Source organism: Syngnathus scovelli, chromosome 20 (genome assembly GCF_024217435.2).
Source record: "Syngnathus scovelli strain Florida chromosome 20, RoL_Ssco_1.2, whole genome shotgun sequence".
NCBI lineage: Eukaryota > Metazoa > Chordata > Actinopteri > Syngnathiformes > Syngnathidae > Syngnathus > Syngnathus scovelli.
The window spans coordinates 4,079,826-4,099,480 of NC_090866.1; the positions used below are offsets into that span (position 1 = coordinate 4,079,826).

Sequence of the window (19,655 nt, forward strand, 5' to 3'; positions counted from 1 at the left end):
ATCAGACAAAAGGCATAATGTCAAGTGAAAACACAAAACAGTTTAAGGATGAAATGAGTGTATTTTTAAAACAAATAATAATCAACATACAACTGCAGTCATTGAGAAAAATTAATTAATGTGTGAGAAATGTCGAACCCTTCATGAAATATAACATTCAGTATTAAAATACATTATCAGACAAAAGGTCACTGAGCATAAAGGCCACTTGTGCGTCCGACAGCGATTTGATTATGTGTCTGAGTCGTGTAAAAAGCTCACAGTCGCTATAAAACGCTGCAGACCTGCAAGTTACACTTTAAAGTTTTTTTTTAAGACTAAAACACATGAAAAGGAGAGGTTTGCGAAGCACCGCGTCGTCTTTGGCATATTACACAAATATGTGCAAATAAATACAGCATATGGACTACAAAGGCAATATGAGATGCTGGGAGCAATTGCGGAGTGTTTTCCCATCAGCGATGAGTCTTGATGGAACACGCAGTGTGCATCCTGAGGCCTGTAAAGAGAAACAGGATGACGCATTTAAAAACATCTCGCGTGTGTGATGTTGTGTGCGTGTGTGATGTTGCCTCTCTAAGTGTCTCGTCTCCTATCTTGTGTGCGCGGATAATTCAAGTGATTGGAACTGGTCCAGAAATGAACAAAGAAATGATGTAGTGTAAGTGAAACATTATGGAAAAGATCAATAATATTCTCAAGGTTCAAAACTTTTTTTTTTGACAAGGACAAATGCCTCAGTTGACTCACAGCATTCTTGGTCATCATGACTGATTCCAGTAAGAAGACTGAATACATTTAAGTCCCGGTTCCACCCAGTACAAAAAGATTTTGGAGAAGAGGATATTACAATTAATTTGTGGTGCAAAGTACCAAATGTCTTCCTGTGAGCAACTTGATGTGCTCAAAAGAGCCCGGTGATCTCCTCAGTGAGCGGGTCCAGGTCAATGTCGTAGAAACAGGGTCGAGTTGGCAGACCGGGCATGGTGCTCATCTGAATGCGAGACAAGTGACACGAAAGCTGATTTGAGCAAGACAAGCAAAATTCTGCACAATTGAAATCTGCTAAAAACATTTGAAAAATCAATTAATTAATATTAGCTGTTGAATATGGTGATTATGTCACCAATTAAGCCATTTCTGGTGAACATGTGAGGACAGTTTTTTGTAACTTATCGTGAGGAGCCCGGACATACCAAGGTCATGTGGATTTAATAAATAAGAGGGAAAGATCATGGGAGGGCATCATTGAATTAAGGGGAGACACTTTTGAACTTTTAGCTGCGAAGCTATTTTAGGCCAAACAAGAAGAGGCGACCATCCATATTAACTAAAGTCACAACCAATTTATTTTATTTGAATTTCAAAAAGATGTCAAACAGTTTCACACAGAGGCTAAGTCGGTCTCGTAAATCTCCCAAGAAAATGATCTGGCAACATTCTTTGCATGCCTTCTTGCTTGTGACCCAAGGCCAGCTCTACAAGGCCATTAATGGAACTGAGGCGAGAGGACGTGACTGGGGCAATTTCCTGTACGGGGAAAGGAAAGGCAGCACTGCAAGTAAACAAAACTTCCGGGGGGTTCTGCAGATGACTGGTACTGAGGTCATCATGACTCTTCAAGCCGCACGTGACTCAACGATGTGAGCGGGCTTGAAGAAATTTAACCGTGTAGCATGATGTCATTATCTAATGGACTGCATTAAGTCGTGTGAGAATGGGGAAAGCACTTTGCCTCGAGGCCCTCCGATGACGCCATAGCGTTAGCTGAGTCGCCGCCATGTCTGAAGAAAGTACAGCGGACCCCTTCTATTCGTGGATGAGAGTTTTTTTCCATAAATCTGAGCCGGTTGGAGTTGAATGGTGTGGGATGTGAACTCTTGGGGGTTCTATTGTTCTGCTTTTCACCCCTCCCTCACATTTCATAGGAATGACATCATTCCACTTCCTGATTCTTAACCCTACAAAGACCCCTTACCCCCATTTCCCAGGACTAAGTGTGCCCCAGGTCTCCCAGATATTTCCCCATCTGAGCTAAAGAGCCTTATCGATCAAATACATCAAACTGTGAGACTGTTTTGGTTGGGAGACACAGTCCAAGGGTCGTCGGTGCGGCGGCGACTCGGTGGGCCGCAGTAGATCAAAGGCAGTGTCGATAGACGCCACATCGAGACACCTCCGCCCCTTCCCAGCGAGCCTGACACCCCTTCATTGGCCAATCAGAGCCCAGCCCTCAGGGCCATCATGGTGAAACAGCGGGAGGCGCACTGTTTAAGGAACGCGCTCGAGCCTATTAGAGGCCAAGAGGTTTCGTCTCGGTCCAACCTGCGGGCGAGGAACCCATATGGCGCAAATATGGCTGTCGCTTGCTGCTACGTCGGATTTAATCAAATCTGTGCCACGGCGATCCGCAACATACCGTTCCCACGAGGGGATAGATGAAGCCGGCGCCAATGCTGGCACGAACGTCTCGGATTGGCAAAATGAAGCCGGTGGGCGCGCCTTTCTTGGCCGGCATGTGGGAGAGGGACAGGTGGGTCTTGGCCATGCAGATCGGTAAAGAACCGTAGCCCTTTTTGGAAAGCGGAAAATAGACCACAATACTTAATATCCGTTTCAGACAACAACAAAACAAATGTTTTACTATGTAGCACTCTCACCTGCTGATCATAGTAATTTATTTTGTCCATGGCCTCAGAGGACAGCTCAATGTCAACAGCTCCATACACCTTCTGGGCTATGGTTCTAATCTTCTCCACTATCGGGATCTATCACAGGAGAGTATTTTACTGTTGTTGGATGCTTTGGTGAGCATCCAGATACATACTGTAAAATGGACGTTAATATAAGTTAATTGGAGTCCAAACTTCCCAGACACGCTAACTCAAAACAGCTGATGTTTTTTGTTTTGTTTTTTTTTACTTCCACACATCAGCATTCTCCAACTCCCCCCCCCAAAAAAAACTTCCAAACTTGTAAAAGGGAAAAGTAATGGAAATAAATTGCGACTTTACTCTCACCTCAATGTCGTAGAGGAACTGGATGTTGTTGGGTCTGCTGGTGGCCGCTTTCGCGGCCCGGGCAAGCTCCACAGAACCTCGCCCTCCCTGTGCCCAGTGGTGGCAAGGCACGGCGTCAGACGCCCCACAATCTTTAGCCAGCTCACACACAAGGGCTATCTCAGACTGGGTGTCCGTCCTGAAACGGATCAAGCCTTAAGTAACCATGACAAAAAAAATCACCTACAGTTAAGAAATTATTCTTACTTGAAGACATTAAGCGCCACCACGACCGGAACCCCAAAAAGACGAGCGATCCCGATCTGCTTTCTCAGATTGCTGAGGCAGCCGTCTTTAACGAGGGAGAGATTCTGCAAGAAAATGAAAGACAAATAATAAATGGAATTTGATTTATTTTGTACGACATCTCCTAAATTCATTTGAGCAGCTCTGTTTTGCCCCAACCACTTCTGGTTCTCATCACAGCCTTGACAATTAAGCCACGCTGCTCCATTATTCAGTCAGCTGAGTCTGCCTCGGAGCGGGGCGGCGTGCTTGATCCCGGCCCGATATGGAGGTGCGCACGTAAACTCCTGAAGGATAACACCTCCACATTACGGGAAAACCACATTCAAAATTCGTTTCAGCTGTCAGTCAAGTGACTACCCCTTTAGCAGGCAAAATGAGTGGATAATATGTCAGCGTGTAAACATATGAGAGCCACACAGGAAAAATGTGGATGCGATAAAATGCCACCAAAAAAAAAAAGAAAATACCCAAATTAAGCCCAATTGAAATTAAAGTAAATTTTGGCCACATGAAAAACTGTTTGACGAATTGTGCGCGTATGCGAATGTCACGGGTTCGGCCAAACCATTGACTGCATTACAAAAAAGAACAAATGACTGAATCGATAATTGAAGTCTTGCCTCGCTTATAACGAATTTAAGGAGCTGTAATTGGGGCTGCAAGCGGCCTGACTTAAAAGCAATAACTAAGTGCAGACAAATACGTTTTTGCTTCTATGCCAGCTGAGATGTAAAGTGCCTCGTACCTCCTCGATGTATTCTCTTGGAAGTGGCGCGCCGGCTGACACCTAAAAACAGAAATAATCAAACATGTCAGAATTTAGCATCAATTTCTTAAAATTTGATTAGGATCACAAAGGGCCATCGAAATTGTTTTTCTAAAAAATCTGTGTCAAACCAAAACATCGATCATCCCTTTAAACCCGCCCTAATCAGTTCATTGCTGAGTCCGACTGGACATCTGTGGTGCATTTGGATAGTTTCCCGCCGCAGGCCCTAAATTCAATCTCATGGTGCATGCGTACATTTTATCAGTTGTTATTGCAGTTGGATCTCCATAAAGAAATGTTCAGTCTTCTCCCAAACTTGATTAGGCGCAGTTAGTTAACAGCATGACTCTCCAGAAATATCAAGTAACGTTTCTGTAACTTCAGAATGACAAAACAATGGTGGGCCGCTCAGTCGGAACTTACCTCGGGGCCTCCGCCGTGCATCTTCAGAGCCCGAACGGTCGCAACTAGAACCACCACATCGGGCTTCAAGCCTGATGTGCGACATTTAATGTTGAAGAATTTCTCCATCCCGATATCCGCCCCGAAGCCGGCTTCGGTCACTGCAAATAGATACAAATGCTAAATTAAATAATGCGCAGTTAGGTTAGCATTAAGCTAGCAGGCGTTAGCCAGATGAAATCATAGTTTGGTTCATCGTTTGTGTTCAAACATAGAATGTTTTAATTGTTTTTTTATTTCATTTGGAGGGGGAACGCTATCAATAAAAGTATTTTATGGTCTTACTAAATATATTTTGAGGTTAAGAGATGTTGAGAGATGTTTCACTGCGGTCTCTCAAAGAGCCACAGGGCCTCCGATAAGGGCGCCCTTTTGAACAGGGCCAAGGAAAGCGAATATGGAGTCCATCGAACACAGCAGCCTTGTTAAGATAAGCTTTTCCTGTTGCGTTATACTGCTAGAACAACATTAGCTTGTCGGAGCCAATCTTGAAGTACTACAGCGGTGCATTTCAAAGCTAAAACCTGTCCAGTAGAGTTTGAACAGAGTCAAGTACTACAGTACCAATCTCAAAATATTTATGGGGACGACACTACAATGTGAAGGCTGAAAACGGATAATAGGACTTCAATTCAAACTGTAAAGAAAATAATCTAATTGTTGCATACGGTTTCCTCCTCTGTTTTAGTTTAACAGTTACCATTCATTGACTTGATGGGCTCTTTGTGACCAGCCGACAAGATGGAAAGCCCCTCTCGTAAATTCAACATGCTTGTCACAGTGATTGCGAGTTGATCCTCCCACGTATTACAAGCTAAGCGAATTATTTTCATAAAATTCTTGAATAATTGAGGGTTTGATTTTTGTTTTTGAACAAGGCATCAAAACCTTCTGAGAGGAAAGAGCAAACAGCTTAACCCACTTAACATTTCAAATCTAATAAATGTGATGACGTTCACAGGAAGCCTGTTTGAGGGGGGGAAAAAAAAGCAAGTGAATAGGTGTGATTTGATTACATGGCAGCACGTGGCCGAGTGGTAAGCGGGTTGGAGTCCCTTCATTTGTGAGGGTTAATATAGATCTATATTAAGGATATTTACCAAAGAGCTGGAATGCAGGGTTTCAGGCAATACGGACTCCATTTTAGGGTCAAGATGACTTAAAAACAAAAATACAGAGCCTGACACACCCACCGCTCATGCATCCTTCAAGTGAAGTTCATCAAGAGTTCATTTTTCAATGAGAGGAGTTCAGCTTTAATCTTTGTTTAAATTGTTGTGATCATAATTACATATTTGTGTGGATTAGGCCAATCAAACATGTTTAATTATTTCATTTCATTACTATGGTTTTAAGGTTGGGCAGGAAGTTGATGGGAGCGGGAGGAAGGCATTTGCTTGGGGGAGAAGGGGGAGGTCATCATCATCATGTATCCCAGTTGACGTGGCGGGGGGAAGACAGGCGGGAATCAAGTTCCTCACATACCCGAGTGTCGAGTAACAATCATGCAGACAGGTAGGCCTTGATGACATCCTGTTTCATTTTGCCCAGACCCAAATATTGTGTTTACCCAGTTAAATGATTGAATGTGACGGCATTAAGCGCAGATGACGTCTGACCTCAAATGACACCCATATTTTGTCAGAAGTTCACAACAGCTGACTGCCCGTGTTAAATGGTCTCAAGTATTGTTTGCTCACATGAGAAAATTGAAAGTATACATAGAAAAAGTTAGACAGTGGTTGCGAAAGGTCTGCCAAGCCACATGCACACATTCCAAACATGCTTCTGCTGCCAAAGTAAACGTAGACAACAAGAGCAGATGGATAGATAAAAATGGAAGTACTCATGTATGCCTTGGCGTTGAAGGGATTAGTGTGGCTTATTCCAGAATTCCAGAGGCTCTTAAGATTATGAATTTACTTCCTTCCTTTCTGCTTTTTACGCAATCTTTCCATTGATTTCCTCGAAAGCGTCACCGGATAGCCACGCCAGAGTATCTCACCCACAAAGCCGTCCCGTCCGACCAACTTCAAAGCCAGCTTGTCCGCGAGGACCGAAGAGTTGCCATGGGCGATGTTGGCAAAGGGGCCGGCGTGGACAAACACCGGTGAACCCTGCGGCGACAAAAGAGAAGACACACCAGCGTTTAGTCGGACAGCGTAACCAACGGCAACTGGTTGAAATTGGAAAGGAGCTTTTATTTCACGTGACATTTGTGATATGTGCTTGTGTGCTGGCAGCACTTATAAAAAAAGTTCTTAGGGGCCTTGTAACCTCATCGCCACAAACCACAGTGGCCCAAGTGTGCCACCCCTGAACTTTAACTTCACTTGACCGTTTCCACATCCGCATTAATGATGGTGCCTTAATGAGAAGTCATGAAAGAAAAAGTACAAGGGTGTCAACTATTCACCGGATGGATGTGAGGATTGGGGGGGGGGGGGGGGGGGCAACCCGAGGTCGTGAACAAAACAGGAAGTTGAAGTTTCCTCTTCTCCACAAAATTAATAGACAGGAATACTATACATCTTCCATTAGCCCACTTCACATAGTGTGTTGTGTCTGTACTTAAAAAAAAAAAAAAAAAACACACAGAGAGGCCATAAAGGACCCAAGCCAACCACGCTGCATGGAAAATTCCCCAAAAATGGCCCCACTGGCCACGATAGCAACTCCCTGAGCAGAATCTCAAGAAACAGCTCGCACAACAGGACCGCAGCACTTCCTCCGAAAAAACAAGGAAAAGTGGAAAAAAGAAGTCATCACAAATTTTCACTTGTTTTTTTTTTTTTGCTTTATGTATCAAAATTTGGGATTGTTTAACAACCCACTAAAATGAAATTGTGTCAGACATCTGTAGCAACATGGCTCAACTTTTAGCACCCGTCGACATGCTGCTTAACAGCTCTTTACATTGAGAGCCGGGGATGGAAGGAGTCAATATAACATCTTTTAAAAACTCTCCAAGGAGCATTTGCCGTCCCTCTTGACAGCAGAGGCCGAAGGGGCCAAGCCTTTCAATTTCCCCTTGTGCCGTCGCCTTGTTTATCCTACGGGGATATTCAAGAAGGGCGTGGACGAGCTGTCACGTCACACGGCGACTCACCTCCAGCGTTTGCATCAGCGTGGGCTTGATGGCGTCCTTCATGAGCACAGCCAGCGCCCCGCTCACACCCTGATGCAAAATAGAAACATCAGTTGGGTTAGTGAACAATAACACACTGTGACGCTTATTTTAAAAATTGGTCTCATGTTACCAAAATGTGAAAAGAATGATTTTACAGTGCTGCTTGAATACCAATTCTAATTGAGTCAGTAATTTTTTTTGGGGGTGAATTCGTCAAAACAGAATGTTGTGCAAAAAGTACCGAAATGTTGGAAGATTCAAGGGTCAATAATTTAAGAGGGTAATGATGTCATAAGGCTGAGGTGGGGGCAGACTAATGTCATTTTATAGGGGAGCCTCCTCTGCCCCTAAAACATGCCACAGTCCTCCATGGGAAACCAGAGCCAGTTGACCTTGTCGGCCGGACCTGCTGAGAAGTGCTCAAATGAGTCTTTTTTTTTTTTTAAAACGAGGTTGGATTTACCGTGTTGTTTTGTTTGGCCAGTTCAACCGCAAATCAGGGACATGTGTATTCATATAAAGCCGACTTGTCACAAATAAAGACTTTATCGTCAAAATTTTAAACACACGTGAAAGGAATTCGCATTTTCCCCTGCGGGAATGCGGAGACGTAGCCGCGATCAACTGAGCGGCAGGAGTGGGAAGTGGGAAGGGGGGTTGGATTGTCTGTTCTCACACTGCAGAGATACAAAAGATCAAACACCCACCAGGTCCGCTGCGGTGACGGGCCGTCCGGACCGGCTAGTCCCCACCACCATGCGCGCCAGTCTTTGTTTCATGTCCTCCGGGCTGTCGGTCAGAGCCAAGATGGCCATGATCTCGCTGGCCACCGCAATGTCAAAGCCGGTCTGGAGTGGGTAACAACAAATGTGAACCACAAAAAAAGGCAACGAGGGGATTGATGCCTTGAAGAAAATTGCAGATACGATGTCATTCAAAAATATAGAGAGAGAGAGCTTAAAAAAATTATATGTTGGGTCCCACCGGGAGACGTACAGAAAACCCGAGTTGAAAATGTATCACACTTCTCGAACCACATCAATCCACCAAAATGTTTGCAAAACCCTCAGGGGCTATCGTATATCTAGTGGAGGATGAACCAACTGACGGCGATAAATGCTGAACCGCTACGTTAGGTTGATGTGGGTGCGTTATCATTTTTCCCCCTTCTTCAAATATTTGCTTTTGCTTAGGCTCGCCGGCTTCCTATTGGAGGAGAAAAGTTTACATGCGGGATTTCATTACCTGTCCTCATGGCAAAATTATGACATACATCTGGGAGGGAGGAGGGGGGGGGTCATCTATCAACTTTAGGGGCTGACCCATTAGCATGGCCTCCCACACCCCAAAAGATAAGTCGACCAATCTTTGTCAATTTTTCTCTCTGTTGATTTTTTTTTATAGGTGAACAAATACTTAAGGGTAACATGAGAGCACCAAAATGGCTGCATCAATGTGAACTAAAAAAAAAAAAAAACTAACATACAAACCTCTCTGATTTGTCCTTTTTCAGTGCTGGCCTGTCCGACGGTGATCTTCCTCAGAAAGCGGTCATTTGTATCCACCACTATAAAATAAAAAAAATAAAAAAATAGAAAACTATATATATATTTCGGAAATGTTTTTAAATGTTACGTTATACAACAAAAAGTACTGATGTTAATTTTAGGGATGAAAGCTGTTGTGTTTTACCTCGCTGCCAGGTAATCTTGTTTGGGTCGAGGTCAAGACGAACAAAAGAAGACACTTCCTGGGGCGTGAGAGAGGCAGGGTCGCTTTTGTTGATGCCGAGACGCTGGAATGAGAAGACGGGAGGTGTAAGAAAAACTACACTTGTCTCAATATTCAATTGAAAGAGAAGGACTTCCAACTTTATTTCTGCTTCTGTATTAAAACCAATTCATATTTATAGTTGTGTTCACAATAAACTGAAGACATTCTTTCACAAACTACATCAACTCTGGGGCCTCATGAAGTCTTCAGTTCTGTTTTTTGGGTGGCTGACAACAACTGAGGACCCCTAGTGGACAAACAGATGATCCCACTTACACGCAGCCTAGCAACCTGGATGGGTGAAAATCCCCTCGCTCCGTTAACGGAAGGGACGAGTCTGCTGTACAAAGCCTTGGATTGAACAAAAAAAAGAAGTTCATTTTAGGGAATGCGAAGATTTTTGGTGAAATGTTGTTTTTACCTTGTCTGACTGCGTGGCCTCATGAAGCATCCTGGCGTCGATGGCCGCCGCCACCAGGTTGTTGGCAGCGGTGATGGCGTGAATGTCGCCCGTCAGATGGAGGTTGAACTAAAAAAAATTGCGAAATACTTTTTATTTTTTTGGGGCGAGGGCTAATCCCGCAAAGGAAGAAGGCTGTGTGCGTCTCACCTCCTCCATTGGGATGACCTGAGCGTAGCCCCCTCCTGCTGCTCCCCCTAGACACAAAAAAGGCAAAGCACAGTTAGAGGTTGACAACAAGACAGGAGTGCTGAGCGCTGGACTCTGAATGAACTGCCCCCTCCATGACGCATTAGGGGATGAAATGACCAACCAAATCCGTGTGCACTGCATACCTTTGACCCCAAAGGTGGGTCCCTGAGAGGGTTGTCGTAGACACGCAAAAGAGTTGAGCTTCAGGTGAGCAGACAGAGCCTGGACTAAGCCGATTGTCACGGTGCTCTTCCCTTCGCCAAGTGGGGTCGGCGTGATTCTGACAGAAACACACAAGGTGGTTTAGCTTTGCATTTCTGTACGAGCGACGGGTAACACAAACCGACTCACCCCGCCACCAAGACATATTTGCCGTCCGGCTGTGTTTGTAGGCGCTCTAACAGAGAGAGGCGGACTTTTGCTTTGCTCCTGCCGTAAGGTTCAAGCTCTTCTGGCAACAGACCGATCTCCTCTGCCAGCTCCTCCACTGCCTTGGGGGTCTGTGCTCTTGAAATCTCAATGTCACTGGCAAACAAATGAACAGGACAAAAAAAAGGCATGAGATTCAAATAATTCCAATTCACATCATCTTTAAGCTTCAAGTACCTCGGCACAGGCGTCAGGGGCTGCAGTTTGAGGTTGCGCAGTCGCCACGGTCGGTACTGCTGCTCCTGGATCCTCCGACTACTGCTGTGCACCACGTTCTTCAAGACAAACCAAACCAACAGTAAGAATGGAACGCAAAATTGAAGAACCGAGTTGTCCCGTAATCTGTATTTTATACCTGCACTCTGTGTGCTGCCATGAGATATGCCAACCCGGATTTTGAAGACATCCCCAAGTCATCTGAAAATCAAAATGACATCTTATGGACCCATTCTGCACCACTTGGGGACCATTGTTTTACGGTACCCGAGTCTAGGCTGGGCTCCCAGCGGATCACCGCGGCCCCAGGCCTGATCCAAGTGGGTGGGATGTCAAGATCCTCTGCACCGAGTAACACCACAGCATCAGCCTCCATCACCTGGCAAAATAATTAACATGAGATGAGTCCGAAAACAACAAGTCAACTATAAATGGTACCTGTCTTTGTAGGTTCTTGAAATTGGAATGACTTTTAAGAGCTGCCATTCCATTTCTCTCCAGCAGGCACTGCAGGGCCACTCCAAGAGGTCCGTCAGCCCCGACGAGGAGTACTGTTCTTCCTTCTACCGAGGAGTCTAGAGCCAAATAGTTTAATTTATTATATGTCACAAGGTAACACGTGCAAAGTTAACTCACCGTGTTTCTGCAACAGATCCATTACAGCGCCAGCAAGAGGCGGGACAAAGCCTTTGTTCAGGTCGCCTTGTACCAAACGACCCATGTTCAAATACGTTATCCTTTTGTAGACGATGGAAAGAAGCACAAGTCTTGGATTAGGCTTAGTAGCAGACATAAATGTTAGAATTTGATTTGTCTACATTTAGAAAAAGTCATATGAGATACTTTTGGCCTTTATTAAAAATGAACACAATGTTTTCACCAAAGTAGCCCTACTTTGATGAGGATTTGGCGTCCTCTTGTGGCAGCTTGGTGCCAAGAAACTGTTATGAATTAGCACATCTCAACCTGGGATAGGAGCTTTGTAAATCGGCGCAAGTTAGCCTAAGAGGCAGAAGAAGTCACGAGAGAGCTGTACACACACTGAGGGTCCTTTTTTTTATTCTTCTTTATATCAAATTATCTGTACAGATGGGAATTTGCCTCAAGGCTAGGGCATTTTTCTTCAACGGTTATTTTTAATGATTAAATAATTTGACCCAATGTGCATCATTTTACCCATCCACATCCTTCTCAGGTTTAAGGGCGTCAAGCACTCGGTCGGTGAGGGAAGCAGGGGGGAGGTGGAGGTAGATGCCGTGCACCCCGGGGTCCTGGTTCAGCTTCAACACCTCCTCGACAATCTATTCATCCGGACAAAGCAAATATGTAAGGAAACTTACGGACACAAAACAAACAATTGAAGGAAATGAAAACTGTGGTCATATAAAAAGAGAAGCCCTGTAAAGTAGAAGTCAAGCACACAAAAGTTATTAAACATTAGTTTATTTGCCTATGCTGAAAATGCAACAAAGTCAATTTGGCCTAGTGTGTAAACATCAGTGAGTCACAGTTGAGCAATTACCAAATTGGATTTAGCAGTTCCGATGCGGTTGATCACATGACGAGCAAACAAACAGCCAGCAGAATGCTAAACGCAGGCAAAGACTCGCTAAACGGGTGTGATGGGTATTGCTTTTTTGATTCACTTACTTCGTCTTCACTGCAATCCTTGGCAAGACAGGTCTGAGTGACGTTTAAGCTCACCTGTGGGAGAATGTGAAGAAAAAGCGATTATCGGAGACTTGGTATAGAACAGTGAGGAAGAACAAAAGGGGGTCATTCGTTCAAATGAGAATTACCTTTCCTGCTATTTTCTTGTTGATCTCCAACAGGCTGTCATCTTCACCCACCTTTGAAATAAAGTTACTCTGACGACGAAAGCAAATGACATTTTAACTGAGTGAAAAAAGTCAATACACTACCTGTATAATGGCAAGCAGTGGCTGGACACTTGGATTCTTTCTCTGCAGGCCCACTATTGCCTCTTTGGTGCTGTGAATCACATCTCTGTGACGGAAAAAACAGGACATAAATATTTTAACATATATTGTCTCTAAGGCTCAATGAATATGGATTTGGACTGTAACAATTACAACACAACTGATGTTGCTCGGCAGAAATTAGAGTCTGATATGTTCGCTTTGAACAATGAAACGAGATACAAACATTGTAGCATCAACCAACTAGTAAGAAACTAAACAAAACATTTGAGGAAAAGTTATAGAACACAATAAACACACGTTTGCCATTAAAGAAGTAATAAATGAATAATTAAGTGTCGGGTACCCAGCTACTACACGAGTCACCCATTGCGCATTTATATGACGACACATTTACACGTTCAATGAATGAATACATAAATGATTAAATTATTGTATGAATGATTACATTGAATGATAAATTATCTGACGACCTGCGTCTTAATTCTCAATTTTTTTCTGACGATTAAACAATCATGTAGAACAAGTAAGAGGCGAGGTTGCATCAGCTCACGGCGGGGAAAAGTCTCTGATCCTATCCGGGAAACGGCGTGTTTGGCGGCTAGTCAAAACGGCACAAACAGCGGAAGTGTCGACCAGCCAAAATACTTCTTTACTTGAGAGACTGATCGAAGTCACCGGCGTCTCGTTTCGGCAAACGCTTTCCGAAGTAGTCGGCCAGTTTGGCGTTGGTGCCGCTGTTAGCCGTAGCGCTCGCCGCTCGCACCACAAGCCGGCTGTGAGTCGCAGCAGTCGGCTGGCATCTCTGCGGTGTCCCGCTGACCCTGCTTCCGTGTCGAGCATGTTGTATCCGAAGAGCAGCGTTGCCACAAGCGCTGCGAATTACGGATGATTTCATTCTCGATTCTTTGTTCCTTTTTAAGAGCAAAAAAATTGGTGAGCACTTGGCAACTTCTGCCGGCGAGGTAGCCAAACTACCAAAGGAAGATATTAGGGTTCTGATGGAGGCATGGTGGCTTCAAAGACCGTAGGAAATATGGAACTTATGGTAGTGACAACGAGATACAAAACAATCTATGATTGTTGGACATACCAATAACAAAAGCATGGCTTTATTAGAACACAACAGGCATTTATTTTGTCTGAAGCGTCACATCTTAATAGAAAATTATTGCCAGGTCATGCGTAAACAACGTCTTCTCTTGGTATTTACGAGTTATTGATGAACGCAACAGCGTGGCAAAAGTTAAAAGCTAGCATGCGCTCGCATGTGGTTTTGTCACAAGTCATATAAGGCCAAATCGATCATAAGACGCCACTTAACTTATGGATAAACTACAAACGTGTTTCTTTTCTTTTTCAAAGATGTAAACAACATAATAAAGATTTTTATTCTCACAAAGACGTAACATAAAACGTGGATATCATTCTTTTGAAAAGTCAATTTATTTCAATGTTGGTTTATTTCAGTAGTTAATTTAACCTCATACAGATTAAATTAACCCCCTGGGGAATGATTTTCACGAGGACTCTTCTTACCTTTTCCTTTCGATAAATTATTGTGATCGTTTATGTTATATTGCCCCGCTGTCTAGACTCTTGCCCCCAGTATACGTCAGCGCGTCCACCATATTGAATGTGTCAATCGACTGGATGTCACCGGTCACCGTAGCTGGGCTGCTTCAATTAGAATGACCATCAACACAATTAAAAAGACTCGAAACATTATGCACAAAATCGCTAAACACACTAAACCCAGTGCACAATGGGGTCAAATTGGTGCAGAAAAGCGTATCAACGTCTGGTTGGTCCTGCAGCTGCTGCTCACACACCTTTTTTTTTGTCCTACATTGCATCACAAACCCACCGGTCTGCATTCCTGCCTCATGCCTTCTGACATTCGCATATAAGCCAACCGACGTAGGCAGCCCGAGATATCTGATCTTTGCATGCACATTTAGGGCCCCCCATTGCTGCTTCCTGCATTGTGTGATGGTGCTGAGACAACGGGTACCTAAAATTTAAGACAAACATTGGAAAAAACAGCAAAGGTAAGACACTTTACTTGGTAACTGTATTGAAGGTTTGGGTTTGTGTGGTGTGTTCATTCAAAAATCTATTTTTTGTGAATTCAAATGAGTATAAAAATTGGTCAAATGCATGAAAACCCCGAAAATGTGTCAAAATGACCATTAATAAACAAAATAGACTCGCAATAGTGGTCAAAATTATAACAATATAACGTCAAGTGAGTAGTATGTCAAAGCTAATATGATGAGCTGTTACCATTGCAGGTGTATTTCAATTAATATCAATATAGAATTGTAAAGTTATATATATTATAGTTTATTTCAAAACGTGAACGTCCATATCAACCAGATTCATCAAACACATTGGAAAATACTTTTCAGGTCAATTCCAACCTAATTTCTGCGATTGTTATTTTTACGTCAAATTCTAATTTCTTGTTTTGGAGAATTGTGGGTAATCAATCATCACAATTCTAGATATAAAAAAATCTATCATACTATATTCCCCGCCACTGAACTGGCATTGATAAAAATGTCCTAAAAAGCATGGTATCTGCTGAACGTGACGCTCGTCCCTGATAAAGAATCAAAACGAATACTTGGACAAAGATGTCAGTCAGATGACGAGCTGAAGAAACCCGTTTGGTGAGGAGCAACACCTCCAGAAGTAATTTATTCAGAACCTGTTGGGCCAGTGCTGGGTACTGGGTGGGCTCCACCCTGAAGGAAGAAGGCAGTCTGATATCTTGTGTTGACATTTAGCCATCTTAAACTTGAATGCAGATTTGGCTCAAACTCAACATAAAGTCAGGCTCGAAGTCCAGGTAAATGCTAAATTAGGTCAAAAGAAATTGATTTTTTTTTTTTTTTTATGTTTCAGCTAATATCTTACCTCTGCAGATTTAAAACCTGTAAACTCTCATTTTTGCAGCTCAGCCATGAGGGACCGACTGAGCAACATGCAGGAATTGTCGAGTAGTCAAATGGAGTCGATGGAATACGCCGAGTCGGCTTTATCGGACTCCCTTAGTAACGTGGACCTGGAGGACGAGCTGCCCCACGAGGTGGTGGTGTTCGACAACAGCCCCGCCGTGGAAAAGATCTTCGAGCAGGCGGAGGCCATCCACAAAGACGTCCAGCTCATTCGCCTGGAGGTGAAACGGTTGCGGGAGCAGAACTCTCGCATGCTTCAGGGCGTCACCACCATGAGCACCATCAAAAGAGACGCAAACGCCATCGGCGGCGATATAAAAACGCGAGCCGAGCGAGTGCTGTCCAACTTGCGGGACATGGAAAACACGGCGCACAAGCTGGATGAGGTCCACGGCCCTAATTCGGCCGTCACGCGCATCGCCCGGACGCAGTACGCCTGCCTAAGCAACGGCTTCCGCGACGCGATGTTTGACTACAACGAGGCCGAAATGAGCCACCGGGACAACTGTAAAGCCCAGATCCAGAGGCAGATGGAGATCGTGGGTCGTGAGGTGACTGGCGACGAGGTGGAGGAGATGATCGAGAAAGGCCACTGGAACATCTTCACCGACAACATTATGGCGGAAGGCAAGACGGCTCGCGCCGCTCTCTCCCAGATCGAGAAGCGCCATCAGGAGCTGGTGGACCTGGAGAACCGCATCAAGGGAGTCCACGAGATCTTCCTGGACGTCGCCTTGCTGGTGGAGGATCAAGGCTCCATGCTCAACTCCATCGAGACCAACGTGCAGAAAACGGATGAGGTCATGCAGGAAGCGCTTTTTAAACTCGGCAAGGCCAAACGTCACGACAGAAACAACCCGTTTAAAAAGATGTTTTGTAGTTGCTTCCCTTGCTATGAGTAAAACCAGACGCGGAAGCCTGTTTGTCCTCTTTCTGAAGACGAAGAAGATGAAGACCCGACGCACATGAGACCTTTCGTGAATGTATTGTTAAATACGTTTGTCGCGTTTCGAGAAATACTTCAATGATCATGTCCCCATATTTCGCGGAGCTATTTCTGACATCTTTCGCAAACCAGGAAGCTAGATAAAATTCCACCTAAGGAATGAGACGCGCCGAAACACATAGTTTGAATTTCCAATACGTCCCTGTTGAAAAGCACGTACAGTATCTCTATATTATTTTTTGGTTCCATTTTGTATCAAAACACAAAATTGATCTTTCCAGATGAAGCATGTTCCTGCTCAGGACCACAAAATGATGTATGCTTGACCCTTGTTATGTAAATAATCTGTAAAAAAAAAATCTAATTGTTTATAATGTTCATTCAAATGTCTTTTATGTCTAAGATTTATTAAATTATTGCTTTCTAATGACCTCAAACTTTGTCTTCACACCAATTTGCACAACACAATTTAAAAAAAAATCCAATGTTAATTCCTTGTATTTCTCTAGCAGTAAATTTATCTGTTGTGTCGCCTCAAAATTATGTTCTCTGCATTCAAACTGCATAAAAACCTACATTAAAAAGATGTTAGTCGTATGTGACTTGTTTTTTAGCCCTTGCCTGAAAGCCATTTCAAAAATTAGATTTTTTTAAAATTATTTTTAATTACATGTTTTAAATATATGGAGAGCAGGAGTCATAATAGAACCTTTCAAAACATTCCATGTGGTGTGACTTCAATGAACAGGTCGGCCCGGTTTTTAATTCCTTCACATGTAACAAACTATGTGAAGAAGGAAAAAAAACCTTCCAGGAAGAACGAATACTCGAAAGGAAGGGCCGAGAAAGGGACGTGGCTTCTGTATGTACGGTACATCAGATAGCCGATTTTCCTCGAACAGAGATGTGAACATGCTCTCTCGGGTTGTTGGGCTTTAATGCATCAGAGGCAGCCGTGCTGTCTGCGTCGCCTCGTTTTTGGATCTTGTGTGAGGAAATCAGAAGAAGGTAAGCCAAATTGCAGTAGCAGATTGATTTCACGGAACAACAATTTAGTACTCTGAAATAGCACCGGACGTAAGAACGCTAGCATGTCTGCTCTCTTCCAGAGGGAGAATGCGGGACATGCTGGAGAAATTGCGCAATGTCAGGGAAACCTTGGAAGATGAGGACGACCTGGAGTATGACGAAAGCAAGCTGCCAGCAACTCAAGAGTCGATCGTCTTCGAGACCTCTTTGGACATTGACAGCATCCTGAAGGAAGCCGAGTCGATACGCAAGGAGATTTGCTTGCTCCTCTTGGAGGTGGAGCGCCTGAAGAAGAACAATGAGCGCTTTCGTACTACCGTTCGCCACCTCTCGTCCGTCAAGCGTGACTCGGATGAAATCGCCAGGGGGATCCAGAAGCAAGGGCAACAACTGCACACTCACATCTTGGCACTGGGCGCCGAGAGCAAAAAGATGGAGGAAAGAGCCGGGCCCAACTCCGCTTCGAGTCGCATCTCTTGCATGCAGTTTAACTCACTCATCCTTGCCTTCCAAGCCGCCATGGGGAGCTACAACCAGGCAGAAGAACTGCAGAGGTCCATCTGTAGGGAACGAATCCAGAGGCAAGCCTCCATTTTGGGGACCAAAATCACTGACAAGAAACTCGATGAAATTGTAGACAAAGGCTTTGAAGGCTGGAACGAGTTATCTCAGAGTCTGCCAACGACGCATGAGGGCCATTCCTCTCGCTGGGCGATGACCGAAATCAAAGACCGACACAAGGAACTGGTGGCGCTGGAGGCCCGGCTCAGGGAGGTCCACGAACTGTTCCAAGATGTGGCTGCGCTGACGGAAGAGCAGTGCTCCATGCTGAACAATATCGAAGCCAACGTGTCGAAAACTCAGCAGTATGTTCAACAAGTCAACGTGGAGATTATCAAGGCCATACAGTACAAGAAAAAAAATCCCTTTTTGCAATTCTGCCCGTGTCTACCCTGTTGGAGACAATAAACAAAAAGCACAAGTGCCAAATCCAAGTCCAGGAAGTGTAAGACTTGGCATTGTTTTAGTGTCTGACTGTATTTACTGTGCTAATGTCATTAATTTATTGCTTTACCTCTCTTTGTTTTTGTCTTGATGTACAGCCATAAATAAAATTGACTTAAATCAATTAATATATGTTTTTGGTATAATACCATGTGATGAACAGGTTGACCCACCTCTAAATGAATGCAACCTAACCAATCAACACAAATGCAGAGGCCTACACACCTGTGGAGGGAGGAAGGAGACATTATTTAGACATATTTCAACAGGTATGCTGTTCTAAAGGGATTCAGACGACGTAAATCAGCAGAAGGCTTTTTGAACCTCTTGCTTTCTGGAATTATAAAATCCCATCAAGGTAGGGTGGGACACAGATGATAGCTTCACCACAATGAATGAATCCCTTGTTTTGAGCCTTTGCACCCATCTGATTCAAGTATTCCTTGATTCCTGCAGATATGATTGTATCTCAAAATGTGAGGCATTATTCAAATCTGCAGGAACTTTGTTTTTCAATGGTGTCTCACGTGACCAGCTAAATAGCCACAAGGTAGCGCAAATCCCGATACAATTATATCTGCTGGCTTAAATTAGATAAACGCAAACGCACAGAATAGGAAAAATAAGGGGTTAAATTGTATTGATTTTACTTTTTTGTAAGGTAGTGAAACACGTTGAATAGAAAAAACGCTCTGCCGAATACTTGGCGTGTAGCTATTGTTTATATTATATAAAATGTGTACGGATATGCACTGCGCACCAGGATGGCCGAGTGGTTAAGGCGTTGGACTTAAGATCCAATGGACATATGTCCGCGTGGGTTCGAACCCCACTCCTGGTACTTTTGATTAAAATTTCACTGCTGGTTTGTCAAAACTGATATAAAAAGGTCTGCAGCAGTAAATCATTACTAACGATCGATTTTATTGCTCTTTATAACGCGCCAGCCGTGTGTTCATAGGCGTCAGAATTTTATTGCAGCGTACACCATTGGTCGTCGTAGTCATAATTATTCAGGCAATGATTATGCAAA

At 43.9% G+C, this 19,655-nt stretch overlaps 2 protein-coding genes and 1 non-coding gene across 6 annotated transcripts; 2 read left to right on the forward strand and 1 right to left on the reverse strand.

Annotated features, from left to right (window-relative positions):
- Positions 1 to 41: 41 nt before the first annotated feature.
- On the reverse strand, positions 42 to 13,711 carry mthfd1l (methylenetetrahydrofolate dehydrogenase (NADP+ dependent) 1 like). 3 transcript variants are annotated; one of them, XM_049756454.2, is made up of 28 exons: positions 13,336 to 13,711; positions 12,662 to 12,746; positions 12,539 to 12,589; positions 12,390 to 12,443; positions 11,916 to 12,040; positions 11,376 to 11,476; positions 11,178 to 11,314; positions 11,007 to 11,118; positions 10,879 to 10,940; positions 10,701 to 10,798; positions 10,446 to 10,619; positions 10,238 to 10,374; positions 10,053 to 10,099; positions 9,864 to 9,971; positions 9,719 to 9,793; positions 9,362 to 9,464; positions 9,160 to 9,236; positions 8,377 to 8,517; positions 7,649 to 7,717; positions 6,545 to 6,656; positions 4,501 to 4,640; positions 4,054 to 4,095; positions 3,267 to 3,370; positions 3,021 to 3,198; positions 2,661 to 2,768; positions 2,420 to 2,572; positions 874 to 994; positions 42 to 499 (listed from the first exon to the last, which is right to left on the reverse strand). In XM_049756454.2, the coding sequence occupies exons 1-27, from the start codon at positions 13,575 to 13,577 to the stop codon at positions 905 to 907; spliced, it is 2,925 nt and encodes a 974-aa protein (XP_049612411.1). In that variant the 5' UTR covers positions 13,578 to 13,711; the 3' UTR covers positions 42 to 499; positions 874 to 904. The 3 variants fall into 3 exon arrangements, with proteins under 3 accessions (XP_049612411.1, XP_049612409.1, XP_049612412.1); XM_049756452.1 differs by having other exon boundaries at positions 13,233 to 13,697; XM_049756455.2 differs by lacking the exons at positions 42 to 499; positions 874 to 994; positions 2,420 to 2,572; ... (1 more) ...; positions 3,021 to 3,198; positions 3,267 to 3,370 and adding an exon at positions 3,386 to 3,592 and having other exon boundaries at positions 13,233 to 13,706.
- An 852-nt stretch (positions 13,712 to 14,563) lies between these two features.
- Positions 14,564 to 18,746, forward strand: stx11b.1 (syntaxin 11b, tandem duplicate 1). Of its 2 annotated transcripts, XM_049756473.2 has the most exons (3): positions 14,564 to 14,730; positions 15,641 to 17,596; positions 17,698 to 18,746. In XM_049756473.2, exon 2 carries the CDS (start codon positions 15,648 to 15,650, stop codon positions 16,542 to 16,544), a length of 897 nt encoding a protein of 298 aa, XP_049612430.1. In that variant the 5' UTR covers positions 14,564 to 14,730; positions 15,641 to 15,647; the 3' UTR covers positions 16,545 to 17,596; positions 17,698 to 18,746. The 2 variants fall into 2 exon arrangements, with proteins under 2 accessions (XP_049612430.1, XP_068505324.1); XM_068649223.1 differs by lacking the exon at positions 14,564 to 14,730 and having other exon boundaries at positions 17,392 to 17,596; positions 17,679 to 18,746.
- Positions 18,747 to 19,380: 634 nt separating this feature from the next.
- trnal-uaa (transfer RNA leucine (anticodon UAA)) lies at positions 19,381 to 19,463 on the forward strand. Its single transcript has one exon. It is a non-coding gene; the product is annotated as a tRNA-Leu (tRNA).
- Positions 19,464 to 19,655: the final 192 nt, after the last annotated feature.